This window comes from Rissa tridactyla, chromosome 6 (assembly GCF_028500815.1).
Source record: "Rissa tridactyla isolate bRisTri1 chromosome 6, bRisTri1.patW.cur.20221130, whole genome shotgun sequence".
Lineage (NCBI taxonomy): Eukaryota > Metazoa > Chordata > Aves > Charadriiformes > Laridae > Rissa > Rissa tridactyla.
Window position 1 is genome coordinate 56,096,193 of NC_071471.1, and position 19,918 is coordinate 56,116,110.

Consider the following 19,918-nt stretch of genomic DNA (forward strand, 5'->3'; position numbering starts at 1 on the left):
AGTATTGTCATAATTAATTCTGTTTCAAGCATACCTTATTACAGATTTATCACGTTGACAATGCTACTGAACAATTCAATTAAAGAACACATGAAAGCTGTAGGAAGGTTACAACTGGTCTGTGAGACCTGTCTCATTTTCAATGTAACGCCATCAAAAATGGATGTTGCTCACTGTATCACACATATACTGCCATGTTTTCTGCAATGCAAAATAATCTTAAAAGATGTGTTAAAGAGAATACGTAGTCTGGAGAACATGCTAGCAAATGCTTTCATTTTTAATCATACTGCCTTTGTATCACAGACCATCACCGAAGATCACCCATTGTTCCCCTTGCTTTTTTCACTTGTGTTTTGATTAGGTTACCACTGATGTCTGAAAATATTTCTCATATCCTTTTCCACTGCTGCTGAACAGTTTTACTTGCTGCAGGCACAAGAAGCCAACGCATCTATCCTTAGCTTTAACTTCACTCCCTCCCGTCCAGCAATGAAGATTACAGCACCTTTAGCGATTCAATTTATAATGCACGAATGGGACAGGAATCAGTCTGTATTTGACAGCTTTGTTAGCCTTACTATGCTAGCGTGAATTGTTAGTAAAACCCAGTTTTACTCTGTGGCCATGCAGTTTTAAATGAAGTGAAGCTGCATGCACCTGAGTAGCTGTGCTCTAATGAATCACTTTGCAGAATGGGAGCCATTGTTAACACAAACAGCGATACAACCCCTGATGTATCCAGGAGACAGCTTTGTTGAGCAATGAAGCCAAGCAAACATCATTTCAATGCACTGCATAAATACATGATAACAATTATTTTAATTTTAAAATAGATCTTAAAGGTCTTTAACTTCAATAGCCACAGAAATGGAATTAGTGGAATTCCTCAGAAGAGGAATCACCCCATTTCAAGATATTATTTTATTCCTCTCCTCTATTTAGTTGCAATCAATTAGCCACACTCTTATGCAAAAAATTCTACAGAGGTCAACAAAGGAAGTTAGAAGATTATATATTTTTTCAGGCATTGTTCCTGGTATCTGTAAATTCTTATTCTAAAACTCACGTAGAATTCTGTACTAGTAAATGATCTTAATCATGCAAGTTTTATGAAAAAGCTTTTACATAAACAATGGCTTTAAAATATATATTTTCTTTAAAAAACCCCAAACTCCTCTAGGTCATATTTCCTGAGACATTCCCTGCCACAGTTTTGTGCTAATGGCTGATTCTACATATCTCTACTTTCTCTGAAGGGGGAGAAGTGCTGGCTGAGATTTCTGTTGTGCAGCAGGGTTCCTTGAGTCAGAGATGTAAATCAACCCATTAAAATGGGAAATCACAGAAACTGATGAAGTGTGTATGAAGAAAGACAATGTCAGATTATTTCCTGGCACTGTAAGGAATACAAGTTTCATGCTGAAATATGCTTCAATGATAGCTCTTATGAAATACTTGCTTACCAAGAAATGAGATCCATTCATCCCCAGTTTTTCTACAACCACAGCAGATTCAGGCATTCCAAACTAAGGTAAGAAAAAACAGAATTATTACAATTGTATGAAACTTGACATTTATGAACATGCTCAAATACTTGGGGTTGTAGAAATCTTTATACCATTTGACATGGATAATTAGAAAAAGAATATTGGACAGAACAGCAGTAATGATAAGAAATAGGCAGTGACTTCCACATAAGAGATGAAACACAGTATTACCGTTTTCTTAGGAAGACAGATTACAGGGGATAAGGGCTGATAAAATTGTGAATGGAGTAGACAAGAAGAAATTATGAAGCATCAAATGTAACATTAATGGAACAAGGAGCCCAACAGAAATACACTGTGGAACTTTAATTGCTATGAGATGAAAGGAGGCCAGCATTAGAAATGGGTTAAAAGGGAGCTTGTGACAAAAGTCCATCAGTAGCCGTGCAGTCACCTCAGGAAGTGGTTATATCACTGACTCCTGGAAAATTAAGGCTATATAAGAGAAAGCTCTGTTGTTACATGGCTGTTTAACAACCCTCTGCACACACGGGCTGCTGCTTGGCTTCAGCAGCAGATGTTTGGGCTAAGTGTGTCTTGCGCTTCCCATGACAAATGGGCATTTCTGGAAAGAATTCAGGTTCAGAAACAGGATTTCTTTTCTGTAACGTGGTGGTGGTGTCTTTTAAGAAAGTTGGTATTGATTACAAATGAAAATGAAACAGGAAAGTCCAGGAGTAGTATCTCTTTATGACAGAAACTAAATAGTAATTTGGAAAAAAAAGCGGTCATTTTGCATTCCCTTTATTAAAAAGTAGGATGTCTTCAGCCCTGCTCCATTCCTTAATAAAAATCTCACCGTGTGCTAGATGGTCTCACATGGCTTTTCAAAGAAATTACACTGTTTCGCATGGAAAGTGGGGAAAAAAGTTTAGAAATCTTTTCTTTAACGATGTACCACTCTTGAAATGAGTTTTTGTATTTGTAATGCTTAGCTGTAAATTCCTGTAGCAGCAATGACCAACTCGGACAACTAACAGAGAAATATTAGTGAAAATAAATTATTCTCATAGAAATATTTATGTGGATTTTCTAATGTAATTATTTCTAGAATACTTAAAACTGATCATGCTTAAAAACATTCAAAGTGTGTTTTATCTACTTTTTTTTGACATGAAAATGTAACATTCAGACAGTTTGTTTGGCCTATAAGCCAATATGCTTGACTTTATAAATTGTGTATTTGTACTATGGTCAGGAGAGTGCTGCTTGTTTGCAATACCAAATAGATCGCAACTCAAAGTACGGGGTTGCTGCGGGTGTTGGACCACCACTGGTTGGTTGTGGAATGTACTAATTTGCCAATAGTTGCACTGTTGTTGCTGGAGAGTAAAGAATCAAGGTAATGCACAATTTCTGCTCTTGGTTTTTGCCTATCTATTTCTAGTTACTGGCTGTGATGAGCTGCTTTAGTGCTTTGCCTTATGCTATTAATCAACCATGTAACTTTTGTGTAAGGGAAAATTTGATCTTTTTACATGGTTAGTTTGTCAGACAAGCAGACATCTCACTACTGGGATTTAGTGATGATCACTGAACCTCTCATTTGCTTACAAATGTGTTAACTCCATAGCATTAAGATTAGTCCTGAGGAGAGGGACTAGCCTACATGGCAAACACAGACCAAGCAGATAAACTCTGAATGCAACATTGAATATCTCAGTGTTACTGCAATTATGGTGTAGATGCAAGATAACAAGGAAGTACATGCATATGGCCAACAGGTTTCCATTATTAGCTTTGCTTATTTATGAGGAAAAAGCAAAATCAATAGGGTTAATTATTTTTTAGTAGTGAAGTTATTGATTTTATACAAAATGCGTTTCATGAGGCTGGAAACACTTTGCAGAATGGCTAGTTAATAACTTCTGTACTTATGATACAAAAATCTGTTTTGGAGAAATATCATTAAGACTGTTAAAGTTAAGGAAATGCTAAAATTGCACTGTACATATGTACGTATGCCTTGTACATACATATTATGGCACCAAACTCAGTATCCCTCTTCTAGAAGACCCAGCCTCAGTCACAGCGCCTAAAAGCTGATGTTACTTTCTGAACGGCTGTTCAGTATATTGTGTTCTGTTCGTTGCTTACTCCTTGTCTGCTATTCCATACACCTGTACTGCACAGTATTCAAACCTTCTCTGAACCCAGAATGATTTTTCTTTTTTGTTATTCTGAGCTGTTCTACAGCACTCTTCTTAAAATTGTCCAAGTGCTTCAGAAATATTAACTGCTTCTTCTAAGACCATCCTATGAAATGAAAACTCTATTAGTGAGAGGAGCTGACGTGCATGAGAAATAAAGCTCATGTAGTATCCACTGGTTTTGGATGCCTAACTACAGCTATTTAGGATCTGAGATATACACGTGTATTTGCATGTTCAATATTTGGCATTTTTACCTTCTGAGCAGAGTTGCCACTATGGTTGCAACTCTCACCTCTCGTCACTTCTGCAAATCGGAGCCTGGAATTTCAAGTCACGCACTCAGGGAATGTCATGTTTTTTTCTGGGTGACGTGCATGGCTTCAGGTAAAAATGCTGAGCTGGGGCAGTGACAGAATCTGATATTTCAAGGCTGAATTGAATCAACGTTGCCATGAATTCATTCTTTCTTTTTCAGCAAGCCATGGCCTTGTGCACCTTACAATATCTGTAACGGCCCAGAATAGTGCACAAAACACACAGGTTTCTCTGTGTTGAAAGAGACAGATTTTTGTGAATGGAAAAGGCAACACACGAAGAAGCAATTACAGGCTTTTGTAATGTGTATGTAAAAGGAGGCAAATTCAGGTTATAGAGCTAATCCCACTTCTGGCACTTTTAACATTGAGTACTTGTTTCTGCAACCTTAGCAGCATTATTTTAGGGTTCATGTACGTGTATGCCCAGTCTCTGGGCGGGGGGGATCCAGCACAGCCCCCTGGCGCACGGCTGGCTGTGGGAAGGACGCTGGTTCCTGGTGCTCAGGCGCTGGTAGCAGGAGCCGAACAGCTCTGTACGTGGTGGACACAGGCAAATGGCTGCTGCTCCCCAGTGCTAGTCTTTGACAGACAGAATGGCCCAGCACTTAATGCTGGTTATACTGTAGTAATTAGATCACTTAGCTGCTTTAATCAGTGGTGTGAGTGTAAGCATAGACATTAACAGCTTTTTATAAAGTTGGAAGAGTCTCTTAACAAGTATGAAGGCAGTAGTTATGGCGTGCCTGCTGAAATTTCCCTGAAAGCTTCCAAGTTGTTGAACAATTGTTATTAATTTTCTGTTTTGTATTCTCCTGTAGAATTACAGGGTACTTTAAAATCGTTATATCTTCTATTAATTAGTCTGGTTTCCTTTAAGCTGAAAGGCCTTGAGCTAATTAATCCTCTGAGTAGCTGTTCACAGTAATACGTTTGCAGTTTAGCTGATACATTATCCTTATGGTATGAATTAATTCCATGAAACAGGTTAGCTTTCTCAGCGTGGGGACAGTGGTCCACTTGTGATACATCTGCCTTGTAAAACTGTTGTGTTTTTTTTTTTTTAAATTGTATGTGCATAAGCATACAATGGAAGCATACAAAGCAAAATGGAAAAATTAATAATAAAAAATGGGCATTTTTAAACTTTGGCCTACTTATTATGTGACTACAAATGGAACTCTTGTAGACACTTTTCATAACGCTGTATTATTTTCCTTGAAAAAGACAGAAAAATTGTATATATAAAATTATATAGAGAAAAAAGCATTTAAAAAAAACCAAAAGGAATGTGAAATAAGACTATATATCAAAATGCAGTGAATGCACTCTATTGTGTATGTTAGTTACAGGTAGAAGTCTAAAACCTGAGTCATAATATTCAGTAAGTTACAAGGAAAAATCTGATATAAAAAAATTGATTTATCACGGAGGATATATTTTACATATTTTGGAGGAGATTATTCAAGTAGTGAAAGGATGACAAGCTTGGAATATTTTGTGCAATTCAGGTTATTTTACATATACTAGAAAGGACATTGCAGAACTAGGAAAGGTACAAGCAGAAAAAAGAGTGATTAAAAAAACCCAACTCAAGTACCTTAAAATTAAGCAACACTTAGAAACTACTGTGGGTATATATGCATTGAGAAGAAAAGATGAACAGTAGATTCTTATTGATGAGCTGTACATTTCAAGGCGATATTCTTATATCTAGACCCACCTTCAGTTAAATGGTTATTTCTTCCCAGATGGAAATAAATTGTGACATGAAATATCTTTTCTATTATAAGAAATATCCCTGTGAGCAAACATTTTTACATGATTTGCCATGTAGGACATCCTAGCTAATAGCTTCTACCATGAATTAAATTTCTATAAAACCAGGAAAGCACCAAGAAATTTACTTAATAAGTTCTTGGGGGTGACAATTGCTGACTAACCTATTTTCATTACTTTCGAATATCTGTGCTAGATTTAGGACAGGATATCTATTTTTCAAAGGTAAATTCGGTAAGAGTTTCTGCTAGCTGAATATAGACTGGACTGTCTAAAGTGTTACATATACATTCAGTACCTGTCTTAGGAGATCTGCAACTTGAAAAGCTGTCCAGTTCTCAACCTCTTCTTGAGATGGTAGTTTTGTGGCCATGTTGCTATCCAGTGAGAAAGACTTGATCGATGAGTAACACTGACCTATTGCTTCACTGGTTTTTACTGAGCTGCTGTAGAAATCTTAGGAGGAAGTCCTTTTTGCAACTTTCTTCCTGTTTGCTCGCTTAAAGTGAACGCCTATAAAGGGCAATTTAGGAAGTACCAATATTCTATGAGTTACTCTTTCCAGTGTAAGCGAACTGTAAGTCATTATATCAACATATGCAAATGTAAGTCATTACTGAAATCAGTTAAACAAATTCTGCTGCAAATTGGTGTATAAAATATTTCTGACTCATCAGATGTTTAAATATGTCAACTATTTTTCATAGCTATTACAAAAACAATTAGTGATAGCTTTCTCTTGCCTACCTTGAACTCCTTGATCCAGTTGCGTGGATCTGCCTTCAGCTTGCATTTGACTTGCTTGTGGGTTTTGACATACTGTGCTGTGGTGTTTAGACAGATGAAAATAGAGCTCAGTTGCAGAACCTTTACCAATTGTCAACAAATTCATACCAGTGCTACATTATGTTTTCAAAAGGTAGGGCTACCATAAAATGCTTGTACTGAGTCAGACCGTAAGCTCATCCAGCCCAGCATCTTCTTTTCTGACTGTGGTCAGAAGTGAGCTACCTAGGAAACTGTATAGAAATAGGACAAGCATGTAAGACTTCCACAGTATTCTCGTAGTCTCCAACCAGTTTGAATGCAGGGATTTACTGGTCTGGATATGGTTTCTGTGTATGCTGTGTGCATGTATATAACTTACGTTATACCAATGATTCCCAAATTTGGAGCCATGACCGTTACCCTTGAAGGAGGGAGGTGGGCAGTGGACTGGGCAGGCACAGTCAGGAATTGTTCCTGGACTGCAGGAGGAGGAAGACAGATGTTTTCAGTGGGGCCTGGGGCTCAGATGGAGTCATAGAATCATAATATGGCTAGAGTTGGAAGGGACCTTAAAGATCATCTAGTTCCAAGTCCCCTGCCCTGGGCAGGGGCACCTTCCAGCAGACCAGGTTGCTCAAAGCCAGTCAAGAGGGAGCAGAGTGGAGGAGGCTCAGGATGGGCCCTTCTGCCCCTTCCCACCCCCGTCCCTGTCCAGCCATCTCCCCTGAGCCGCGTCCCTGCCCCAGCCACAGCCGTTCGCTGCCTCTTCACCTCTAACACAGAACACACTTCCAGTTTGAGAGGAGCGGCATATGTGATTCTTAAATTGAAGAAGGGGGCAGGGAGCATATTCTAAAATGGAGCAAGGGGGAAAAGTTTGAGACATTGCTTTGTAGAACGGGCAATAAAATTGCAAAGATGCAGCTGCTGAAATAAACCCAGATTATTTTGCTCAGCAGTTCTAAGTCACCACAACAGTAGAAATATGAAAGCTTCCATAAAAGGCCGGAGACCAAGGAATGCTGTATTCTGCTTTCCAATTACTCTTCCTGTTTTATTTCCCAGTGCAAAATGGATTTGTGGCACATGTTCAAAGATTAAAATGGGTTTCAGCTAAGTTGAAATGTCTCATCTGCTATCCTTCTTCAAATTTTCCTGCGTGTATTTTTCCTGTTAGATTGACTGACAGGTCAATTGTTGCCAGTGAATACTCTTAACTCTTTACTGTCTTGTAGCTTTGCAGAACATTGAATCTGGCAAAACTTAGCATCTGGAGTTTCAGAAATGCAGAATTGAGGTAGAAGCCTTTGTGTCTTCAACTTTGCCTCCTCAGAATAATCTCCAAGTGCCTGGCTGTGCATACTATAAAAAAGGTATGTTGAATTTCATACTGTTCTGGCTGTGAGTTGTTCCAAGGGGGACAACATCTGCCCGGATGACAAGAGGGAGTGATACTCTCTTCCATTGTGTGCAGGAGTAGAAAGAGTTGCACGCATTCTTTAAGAAATTTTGTTTGCCCAGTTTGAGCACAGGCGTAATTGTGTTGGTAATACACAAGTAGGTCTTCATGTATGGTGGAGGTGGGAAGCAGCTGGGTGGGAGATATGTGTGAATTACCATTTTAATGGTTGCTTGGGGGAAACAGCAAAATAACAGATGGCATCAGATGTGAAACATGAAGAAAGTGAAGCACAGCAATGGTGTTATTTCTGCAGCGCAGGCTGAGTTTTGTTACTGAGTAGGTGTAAGCAGTTTTAGTTCAGAACATCTCAAAGGCAGGTTAAAAATAGCTTTTTAAGGATTTTGCAATTTAGTGCATGCTGACAGCAGTACCCACTCCTCTTCTCACCATGGCCCAGCAGGCCACCAGCATTTTCAGAAATACTGGTGTGCAAGGAGCTGCTCCGTGCTGCCTGCTGCCCTCCCCTGTTATATCCCTATACGCCTGGTCATCTGCAGTGTGAGCTGAAGCTCTGCCCCGCCAGGTCGCCCACCTTGCTGTGCCCAGGCCTCCCTCTTCTCTCTGATTGCTCTCCCCAACACTAACATTTTGGCTAATTCTCCTATCATTGCCTGTGTTGATGTTGCCTTAATTTGTATTCGGGGTTTTCAGGAGAGCACTCCCAAGAGGCCCATATTTATGCAGGTCACCTCTCTCCACTGAACGAGACAGAGATCTGTTGGGAAGGTCACATTCAGCTTTGTGTTCCCAAAGGGGCTGTAGCAGAGGTGATTGAACCACGGGGACTGTACCTTGCAAGAAATATTTTGCATTTGTGTTTTAGTCATATTAAAAATGACAACAACAACAAAAAAATTAAAAAAAGGGATGTGGGGGGGCTCATCTGGGATCCTGCAGCTGATCTCTCAGTGCCAATATTGATGTTGGCTTGATCAGTGCTGGAGTTTTCTTTCTTCAAGTGTGTGCAGTAAAAATGCAGAATATTATCATGCACTTCTACTTGCTTTCCACTACCCTCAAGGGGATTATTTCAAGAATTGTTAGCTAGGAGGACTCCGGATTTGGTTACCAATTCTACTTAGTACGTTCATACCCCTCGTTACCGTATGCAATATACCACCTTTGATGGCAATCCAAGTAAATATATACACTTGAACACATGTAGGCTGTGCGGGCTGCAGTGGGGGGGATCTTTGAGCAGAATATTGAGGCTTCCAGATGAATATGGGCACAGATGCCGTTTCTTTTGAAACGGCCAGGTGCCTACACATAACTTTGAAGCAGATTATAGAGACTTGAATGAGAACAAGCACTAGCCTTGGGCAGCTCATGCTCACTTGCTGTTGGGTATTCCCTGGAGTCTTTTGATCTGGCGTGGACACTGTCAGTCTTCAAATTGTGTTTGAGTACATGTACCCAAACACTGTTATTATTTAATCTGTTATTTTAAACTGTTATATTATTATATATTTACATATTAAATAAAGTACATTTATATATATATAAATAATATTTAATCTGTTACTTTAAACTTGTATCTAACTAGAGACAGTAACACTTTACATCTGTACTGTTCACAATTTCACTCCTCAAAAAAGGTGGAAATTTGATTCTATATATTAAGAAATTTCATTTTTCTGGACCCCTTAGGAAAAATGGTAGCTGGTACTTGAGAACTACCAAATTTCAGAGGAATCTTAGCTAACGTGCGCATTTTTATACACCTCTAAACAGAAGGTTATTTTCATATGTAACTTGTACATAAAGCAGAGTTAACAGGTCTTTACAGTATATATTTGGATTAATTTATTTGCTACAGTCTGGAATGTGCAAGCCACACGAGAGGCGTGTTTTAACAGGCTACAGCTCCTTAGAGTTCCATAAAGTAAGTTCTCAATTTGCCATTTCATAGAAATTTCTAATAAACAGTGTAAAAACTGATTCCTAGATCATACCACTGTCATCTCTTACTAAATACAACTATATATTTTTATGAACATAAACACTAAATGTGTTAAATTATTTCAAAACTTTCGAAATCAAGTTCTGCTTTGCAAAAACCCGTAGCAGCTGCATGCAACTTACTTTACTGCATATAATACTAGCATACTGCTCTTGGGAAAATAGACTTGAGCAAAATAGCTCAATGAAGTATTACTGTATATAAATGAGCGATTGTCACTGATTTTTTTGTGCATTTTATCCAAAAATAATGAAAGGAACATGACTTACCATATACGAATTTTTCTTCTTCAGGCACACATGTTGGAATTGATTCCAAACAAGTTAAAGGAGCAGTTTCTCATGTCTGCTCTTCCTCCTTAAACTGTCCCATATGTATTTTGTTGTTGTTAGTGTGATTGACAGGCTTGGCATTCACAGCTGGTGGGAGAGAAACATTCTTAAAGTAAAAAGCTGGAATAGTGTCACAGTCTGAATAAGTTCACAGAGAACATCGGAAAATGAAGGCTTACTTAAAGCTATTTGTCTAGAAATTTGATAAAACTTTGCTAATTGTTTTTGTCTCTTTTATTATTTATTTAACAGGAAATAAAAATAATAGAATCAACAGAAATCACAGGGTCTGGAAGGGAGCTTGGGAGATCTAGGCAGGGCATCATCAGAGAGGCAGGATCAAACTAGATCAACTAGAGGAAGTTGAATCAGTCTTGGAAGTCAGTTTGGTAACCCCTTTTTCTAACTGTGAGTGCTTGGGATAGTGTGAGGTTCACCACATCCTTCAGTGGCACAGCAGGAGGAAGAACTCTAATAATTCTGTGCTATACTGCTGCAGGGTGCAAGAGAAGGTGCCCATTGATAAGGCTAACTGTTGTCTCAGCACCAGAGGGGCTGAACCTAGACCTCCTCTCTTTCCTGAGGGAGCAAACCCACTTTCCTTAGCGTCTCTTCCTAAGTAATTATTGTCTTTAGTCTTTTTGTTCTTAGCACTCTTTTCAGTTTGGCTTCGTCTTAATTGAAAAACAGAGTGGCCAAACTGGTCTTGGTATACGATTCTTTATCCTGTGATAACTGCTTCTGTTTCAGGGATATCCCAATGTACGCTAGAAGAGTGCTAATGGAAGGAGTTTCTTAGAAAATTACTTTCTGCAGAAACATTTTTGTCCTGAGGATGGTTTAGGTTAATTGCATTCTGGCATGTGCCTTTAGCCTTAAATTGCTTTTTGGTTTTCAACATTTGTGTTTTGGAATTTCTTGTTGAAATTCTAAAAATTGTGCTACAAGAAGATATTTGAAATCACTTACACAGTATAGCAATGCTGTATTGCTTAAAATGGACATCTGTTCTTACAATAATAAAACTGTAATGCCAAATTCATAACAACTTTTGTAACGGTGTGACCTATCTCAGAAGACGATTGTAACTCCAATCGTGGCAGACTGAACAATTTTCCTGGTTTTGCAGAAGAAATGGGGTTTAGGAGCTATAGCTGGTTCCGTATGACAACATATACTGCAACAGTGGCAACACATAGTATTGTTTTTTGAGTTGTAATTGCATTTTTAAAATTTTTTGTCCTACTGTGCCAGCCAATTATATGAGGCATGGAAATGAAGTTCAAGAGTCTTGGATTCCCTTTGTGACTGATGCAAATGATTTTTTTTTTTTTTTTTTATGGTGTGGATAAGTCAATTATGGAGCCTTTCAGAGGCCAAAGGGAACTCTGCCTGCCTAAATACTTCATGGATCTTTGAAAATCTCCTTATTTTCTGTCCTAGTGTTTTCTTCCATCCTTGTTTCTGTGAGAGGATTTAGTACTGTAACAGGGAGAACCATAGGGAGCCTTAATATAGCAATGATTTCCCAAATGTTATGAAAGCTTTTGTGTTATGAAATAAGCATGTGGGTTTTGTAGATGTCTGTTCTTATGGTTGTTTTCTTTTTTTTTTCCCCAGTAAATAGTATCTTTTCGGTTTTACTAACTGCATGTTTTATTCATTTTGTGTACTGTTTGTTTTAAGTTGTAATACAGGGCAATAATCTGTAGAACTTCTTTAAGCAACTATCTCACAAGCCAACATAAAATTCATTGGAGGATTCTGTCATGTAGATTACGTTGTTAAAAAATAATTAACCATTCATGGTAAAGAACAAAACCATGTACTTGTATTACTTAATTGAAATCTCTCTCTATGTAGCCCTAAACAGTAACTCTAAAACGCATTTCCTTCTTGTGATTGCAAAAGACCCAGACCCAAAGAAGCCTCGAATGGAAGAGAACAAAACCCACAAAAAACAAACCCCAGACCCCAAAAACCTTGCTAAGAATGGTTATCAGCATTGCTGTACTGAGGAGACTATGATTGTATGCTGATTTGAAACATGCCACCTTTGAATCACTTCCTCTGTATTCACTTTGCTGCATAAATATGGCCTCTTTCTTTATTTCACTTGTTTTTCAACCCATTCCTGGGGCATGTCATTTCAGCTGAATTTTAATTATTGCCAAATGCTAGGGGGTTTTTTGTTTGCCTGTTTTGTGTTACAGAGGCTGGGTACGCGGCATAAAAACCATTTTCTTAAGGACAGTTGCTCTTTCTGTTGTCACTCAGCCTTCTAAAATCTTTTTATATGGATTTTGATTGTTAGTTTGACCTTCTCTTTGAATATAGCAACATATCCAGCCATTATTCTAGAGAAATTTTCCCACATCCAACCATGCATTAAAAATGTACTTATTCCCACATGTATTTGTTTGTAACCTGAATTTTGCACCTAGTTTTCTTTATCTTTTCAAAAATTCATGTTTTTAACTAGTACAATAAAATATAACAGTAATAAAAATCCAACCTGCTACAAAAGTGACATTGTTCATTAGAAATTCTCTTTGATTTTTTTTGAAGGCTGGAATTGATGCTGTAGTGCTTGGTTGTGATATCCTTCACAAGTACTCAATATTCTTTGCAGTTTAACTGAGCCACTTCTTTGATTTTTATTCGTTTGAACACCTTGGCAGAACTTGCTGTCTATTCCTCTAGATTTGTATGTTGGCTTGTATAGTTTGCACTTACATTTTATATCGTTTCTTTATAGAACCTCTCCTTCCTCGAAATTCATCTGTGTTGACTGTTCTCATAAAATATAGGAAAATGTGTATGAACAGATTTCCATCTGGCAACACTTATATGCATTAAAATCTAGTGAGTAAATTTCAAAACAGAAAAATAGCATTATTTCAGTGTCTTGCATTATCATTTAAATAACATTCCTAGGCAGCTTAAACTTGAAAAGCTATGACTGATGCTTATTTTATTGCGTTTGTGTTCTTTTGGTGGATTTTGTTAGTATTATGAATTCTTAGTCTAACACTTTTGATTTCTTTGAGGCTTGTGCATTGATATGTGTAGAAGGTCTTTCACCATGTACATGACTCTTGATATGAGATAAATGGAAAAATGTTAAATCCCAGTGGACGTACTAATGCATCATTGCATGGTATTTTACAGTGGAAGATCTCAACAAAAGGTTGACCCTGTAGGTGTTGAAGACTACTGTGAAGTTAGTATGAGAACCAGGGTGATGGTTTGTTTTCTTTGTTGTTTTCTTTTTTTTTTTTCCTGCATCTACTTCCCAGGTTCAGAGTTCTCTGTCATTGCAATGAGCTTGGCCAACTTCAGCTAGCTGTAGTTAGAGAAAATTCCACGTGATGTTTCTAAGGAATCTGCCCCCTTATGACTTCTAAAGGAGGGCCAGATTTAAATAAAAATACACAAAGATATGAATTCATTTCAACTGTTACAGAATACCACTCATTTTTTTTGAGGTGCAGGCACAGAGGTACATTCTTCATTCTCCACTTGCCCCACACTTCCATTTCACTCCTTATAACGCTTGTAACTTTTGGAACAGCCTTTGATATTTCAGTACATCCAGCTACCAAGGAGCAGTTATGTTGATTTCCACAGTGAACTAGTATTAGTTGAGTTCACTGAATTGATAGAGGTTTGAACCAGAAAAACTTGTTGCAACAGATTTTTGAGTTCTATCTGAAGTATTTGTTGTTAGGATGCATTGTTAACGGGAAATGTAAGGTACGTCATGGGAAAGAGAGCTGCTTGTGTTTTGAAGAGGGATTTCCTTCTGCTTAACATACAGGTTCAGAGAAGAAGGATGACGTTTCTCCTGTGCTCTTCCTCAGCTGGGGAATTTAGAGAGAAGCATCAAAACAATAGTGAAACTTTAGTGTACCATTGTTATACCATATATACCATCAGTATTATAATGTATACATAGTATGAAGTATATATAGTGGATATATACTATATAGTATAGCAATATAGTAGAGTATTATGATATAGGGTTTCTGTGCTATGGAAACATGCAGGTTTCATTCAAAAACATGTACAGATGAATTCACAAAGGTCATAGCTTCAGTTCTTCTATTTCCTTAGAACAATTGAGATAAAACTGGACAGGGAAGATAACTGGATGGGGGAATAGGACAATGCAAAATCTAGGACTTTTCTGTGGGACAGCAGAAGATCTGAGGGGAACTGCGGTCAGTTGTCATACAAAGGAGGGAAGATCTGTGAATAGAATCTGAGATATAGAGTTGTTTGGACAAGGTGTTTATTGCTTATTGTACCAAGAGAGCATGTGGAAGGAAGGAAGCAGAGAGTAATGGTTTTGGGGAGCCCAAAGAGTTCAGGGAAGCATGTTATTCGCTTTTATAGATAAGAGGAACTGGGTGGAGCATGTGTGTCAGCTGGCCAGCATCCAGATGTTGTTTGCACCAAAAATAAGCAGACCTTCTCCATACTTCCAGTCAACAGAGCCCATTTTCCCTCAAAATGAGGTTGGAAAAATGAACCACTGAGCCTGTTAAATAAGGACAGAAGAAAGGAGGAATTCAAAAGGAAAAGGGGGGGCTTAGAAGATGGGTAGAGAAATTGAAGATATTGACAAAGGGAGGGGGTGTAGAAATGGCAGGGTACAAAAAGTAAAGAAAATGAGAAAGGAGGTGATGTGGAGACAAGCTGTATAAATAGAGAATGTTTCTCAAGGTTTTTGGACTCATAAATAGAGCTTTTACATGTCTAGTGTCCTTAGCCTGCTGACATAGATAAAACTTTATGAGCAGAGTTTATTTGACAGTCAACAGAGAGAGAATATGATAAAATCTCAATAAATAAGAAAGACCTTAAGACCTGAGAGATCTATAGGTTTGGTGGTTGTGTTTTTTTTTTTTATTCTGACTGCAGTATTTGGGGGGGATGTCAAAAGCATATTTCAGGAGATATTATGTTCATAACAATACTTTTAAAATGAAAGAACTATCAGGAAAAAAATGACAAAAAGTACTTTTTAATTTTTCTTGTTTGAGTCACACAACTTAATAATTTCATAACTTTTTATTCTATCTCTTTTTTGTTAGTTTGGTTTTGTATATCATTTAGGTAATGGTAATGTCATCAAACCTCTCTATCAACATGGTATTAAGTGAAATTAGATCTAGGTAAAATGATCTTATGATAACAAGAAAGGCATGGAAGGAAGAAACGTTCAGTGACAAATTCTTCCCCACACCAAATCTGGAGGAGTCTTCTATTCTTATATGCTAAATACAATCAGAATTTAGTATGGTTATGTCCGTTGCCTTTCCATTTTTCTTGTGAACTAGCTTTTGCTTTTGTCAACCTTTCCTCCATAGCTTTATCATCTCCAGTTCAATTGTCACAGAGATGCTCAAGGAAAGCTGTGACTATTCTCACAGGTATCTTCTTTGCACAGTGCCAGTCGCTTCTTACAGTATGAATTGATGACAATCCAGAGTTGTTTCAGTTTATTCCTCTCTCCTCTCTTCCAAAGGCAGAAACCATGCTAATGATGTTAGCTTATTTCGAAGTAAGTATGTGCTGCCTATTTGAAAAATGCTGGACCTTCCAAATATAATTAGGTAGAGGTTGGATAATGACATGGGATGTACCAAAGGGCAGTTTTGTGGTACCAGATGGAATTAGTGGCAATGAAGGTAGTAGCTGACTACTGCTTGTGTGTGTCTCGCATTGCAAACAGCACCATTAAAGTACATCTCAATATTTTTGCTATCCCTAGGGAATATACTAGGGAATGTTGGGCTCAATATCCATGCATATTGCAACCTAATGGAGAAAACTCCAGTAACAGCTGCTCTTGTGTGTTGTAAACATTCTTCTGATAAGCTTTTTAAGGATCTAGATATGAGGTGTTCAGTATGCATCCATCTCCTGACAGTATTATAAATATTGTATTTCTGACCTTCAGATTTTCTCTCTTGATCTCTGGTTAAATGATATGTTTGCCAGTTTGACACTGCTGACATTCTGTCTGCTTGGTCTAACATCATTATACCATGATTCCTTGTGATCTCATTGTCATGGGAATGATATATCTCAAATGATGAATATACTTTAAAGCAACGTGGGAAATAAACACACTGGCAAAGCTTCATTTGGAACAAGAATTTTTGTTGCAAAATGCCTTCTTCAGTGACCAGTATAAATGATTTATGTAATGTTGATGTATTTAAGAACATTGCTATTTCATCAGATAATGTAAAAGAGGATGAGCTGCTATTCAGGTGGATACTGAATATCTCAATCATGGTTTTAGGCAGATTTTTCCCTTGCTTTTGATTTAACATGCACTATGTTTCTGGGCTTTTCAGGACAATAAACTGAGCAGTAGTGGAAGTAGAAGCTTCCTGTTTTCCTCCAGTGGCGAATGCCACTTCTCTAGAAATGTTCTCTCGTCTAGAGCTGGTGAAAGTGAACTTCACTTTGAGAAGTGAACCACAAACCATGTGAGGTGAGAAAGAGAAGAAATGAACACATAAAAATTTTGCACTCTGGTATAATTTTTTTTTATATGCTTGTTTTATGCTTTTGAACACACCTTAAAAGCAACCCTACCTTCGAATTCCATGCCTGTTTTCGGAAGTTGATTGGATGTATGATGTGAATGAGACCTTGATAATGTTACCTACGTTCCTGATAAATTGAAGCCTGTTTTGATTTGAGTATTTTGTGAAAAGTCAGTGTGAGTTTTTTATGCATAACCTTCAGGTCCTCATTCCTTTGTTATTAAAAAGAAATGAAATGAGAACTTAAACATAAAAAAAAAAATTGTCGACAATAAATGTCAGGCTGATAAAAACCTCACCATTGACCTTCAGAACAGTGAGAGTTGACTATGATGTGATTATCCTCTGAGGTCAGAAGTTACAAATCAGATGAAGCAGTGATGACTTTAGTCCTCTGCCACCTACACATTCTGCACATGCATCCTATGCCTCATTTGCCACATCTTTTCCACTGTCCAGAAACATGATCTGTTATTTCTGCTTGCAATTTTGCTTCTCTCCATTATTGGTGAACTACAGCAGACAATTGAATTCTCTGGCAATTCTCACCTCTTGGTCAGTTCTGCCTCAGTTCATAACCAAAGCACTTAATGTGCTGTATATGTGATTGGCAGATGTAAGTGCAAAAGCTCTGGGAGCATACGTTGGCCCTGATATACCTGCATCAGCAAAATGAAATGGAATGGCCCAGAGCTTATAACTGATTACAGATTATTTAATGTCATTGTAAAATTGCTCTTAACTGTAGTTTGTCTCTTCTCTTTCCTGTTAACTTGGGTGGCTGACCTTAGTTTAGTTTGATTTACAGGCACAGAAATGGCTTTATCGTTTAGAGTTACCACTCCATCACAGTGTGTGCTCAAGGCATTCTGATCCCGTGGCGCTCTCACATCACTGAGGTGATGCCATCGCTGTTGCTTACCCTGCCAGCCCAGCTTTTGGGTTTCTACTAACAGTTTGCAAAGTGCTTTGAGAGCCATGTTTTTGTTTCTGATTTAAAGAAAGTTCAATAACATTTAAGGGGCAATAACTACCAAATAGTTTTGAGATTACATCTGGAAAGCCACACAGTCACTTACTCATTAAATATTTTCTTTCCTTACTGGGGATCTTTCTCGCTTTTCTCCCCATAGCTTTATCTAGCAAGACTTGATAAATAAATGCAGGTCCAAGTGATGTTTAAATTGAGGCACTAGAAGACTTCAGTACTGAAAACTACTTTGCATAGAGAAGGAGTCAATAGAGGTTCTGCTCTGGATGGACTGAGCTCAGAAAGTTCATGATACTATAAATAAGTTTTTTCATTTTCCTTCTCGTTCTCACAATAGATGAATTGCACTCAGCTCTCTTACCTCTTGCTGTGTCTCTCACAGCACGCAAAACCCTCTGACTCAACACTCTCTGCAAGAGCAGAACAGCAGGAGAGCAAGGCCAGAAAAAATGCAGTATTTTTGTGGGGGGTTTCTTAGGTTAGTCTCCTTCAGATTTCATATCTGTACCCCAGGAAACTTGAGAGCACAGGTACTTGCTTGTCAAGAGGCTCTCTGAAACAAAAGCAAGCTGAAACACATCAGTCCTGCACAAGTGTGGTTACGAATCTCGGAGAGGGCGAGGAACATCCTAGGAGGCATGTGATGGCAAACTTTGGCTGGCTTTCTAAAAGACTGGCTTTCATGCTGCTACTGATAGAAAGCTGGCTGGAAAAAAGGTGCCCCTTCTGTTTGATGTGAGGCAATATATTTATACGGATTGCATTTCTGCTTCCTTTTTTTTTTTCTGGGTTTCTGTCAATTTGTCTGCCTTAAGATTACAAACTACCTGTGGGGGTGGGGTGTTGTCCCCCTCTTGAAAGATTAAAAGCATCCCAAAAATAAGGCGATTCTATTGTGGAATACACAGCCGCTTTCTGTGTTTACTCACCCTGTCTGTAAGACAGAGCTTTTGTATTTATGGCATTTAATTTTCTAACACAAACATCCTTGACTGTACTACTAAGAAAATATGTTTACAATTAGTTTCTACTGTTAAGTGCAGTTTTAGAAACTCTTAAAAATATTTCTGTGCAACTGCATATAGAAGAATTCTAAAGCACTGTCCTGCAAAAGTAGAGTCTGTCCAAATACAATCAATCTCAGAAAGAGCAAAGTTGAAATGTAGCATTTCATATAAAATGTCTCAGCGATGTTTGATACCTTCATATCAGTAGAAGGATTTAGGAGAAAAGTTGGCTGGAATAACCCTCCCTGCTTCAGAAGGTAGCCACCTTCTTTAAGACCTAGTTATAAAATTTTTACTTAATAGAAGAATTTGTTTCATGAGTATGACTTTGGAAACTTGGAAAGCAAAAATCAAGTGAGCTTCTTGAATGGAGCTGACCCCCCCCACGGTTCGATTCTTGTGCATCCTTTAATGTGCTTGTAGAGAATGGATCTTTAGATTCTTTCTTACGCTCCCAGAAGAGATTAAAATAGTACCGAGAACTATTTATCAGATGTTATATGGGAATGTCAGTATCAAGGCTTAATTTTTGGTGAGGGGGTTTTAGTAGGTTTTTCCCTAATTCCCCAGTGGATTGTATCTGTTGGGCTGTTTGCATGCTTAGAGTGGTCTAATAAATGTTCTAAACCGTTTTTTTTTTTACATTCACTCTCACAAAATATAGTGCTTGCAAAATTGTCAAGCTGATTATTTTGTTTAGAGATTTAAATTGTAGATCCATCACAGATAAACCCACTCATTTTTATAAACTGAGTAAGCAAAGATAAAAGCACTATCAGAAAGGATGCCTTTTAGCAAACTGTTTTATCAAAATGACCCCAGAACTACTCGGTTAAAGTTCAGGGAGAAGAACTTGAATCAAATAAAGTGCTGTTTATTTCCAGAGAGGATCTGAATCCTTAATGTGCTTTGCTTAACATTACAGGATCTTCTGGGAGGAGTTAGCACTTGCCTTTCTTTGAAGTTGCCAGCTGAATTCTGAAGACTTTTCAAGAGAGCAGAGCACTTTGCTGGACTGACAAAGCACAAAGGT

General features: G+C 37.9%; 2 protein-coding genes across 9 annotated transcripts in view; one reads left to right on the forward strand and one right to left on the reverse strand.

Annotated features, from left to right (window-relative positions):
• BLNK (B cell linker) overlaps positions 1-10,358 on the reverse strand; it is a 109,801-nt gene extending 99,443 nt beyond the window's left edge. For 2 of the 7 annotated variants that reach the window (XM_054207180.1, XM_054207179.1), the window contains exons 1-4: positions 10,259-10,358; positions 6,544-6,620; positions 6,095-6,309; positions 1,467-1,529 (exon numbers count right to left, since the gene is read on the reverse strand). In XM_054207180.1, the coding sequence (XP_054063155.1) occupies positions 1,467-1,529; positions 6,095-6,169 (138 nt within the window). In that variant the 5' untranslated portion in view covers positions 6,170-6,309; positions 6,544-6,620; positions 10,259-10,358. Of the gene's footprint in view, positions 1-1,466; positions 1,530-6,094; positions 6,310-6,543; positions 6,621-10,258 lie in introns of those variants that run through there. The other 5 variants (XM_054207184.1, XM_054207182.1, XM_054207181.1 and 2 more) reach the window with 4 other exon arrangements.
• DNTT (DNA nucleotidylexotransferase) overlaps positions 1-19,918 on the forward strand; it is a 143,780-nt gene that overhangs the window by 13,182 nt on the left and 110,680 nt on the right. The window contains exons 2-4 of one of the 2 annotated variants that reach the window (XM_054207189.1): positions 7,800-7,937; positions 16,693-16,832; positions 19,811-19,916. The gene's annotated coding sequence lies outside the window, so the exon portion shown is untranslated. Of the gene's footprint in view, positions 1-7,776; positions 7,938-16,692; positions 16,833-19,810; positions 19,917-19,918 lie in introns of those variants that run through there. The other variant, XM_054207191.1, reaches the window with a different exon arrangement.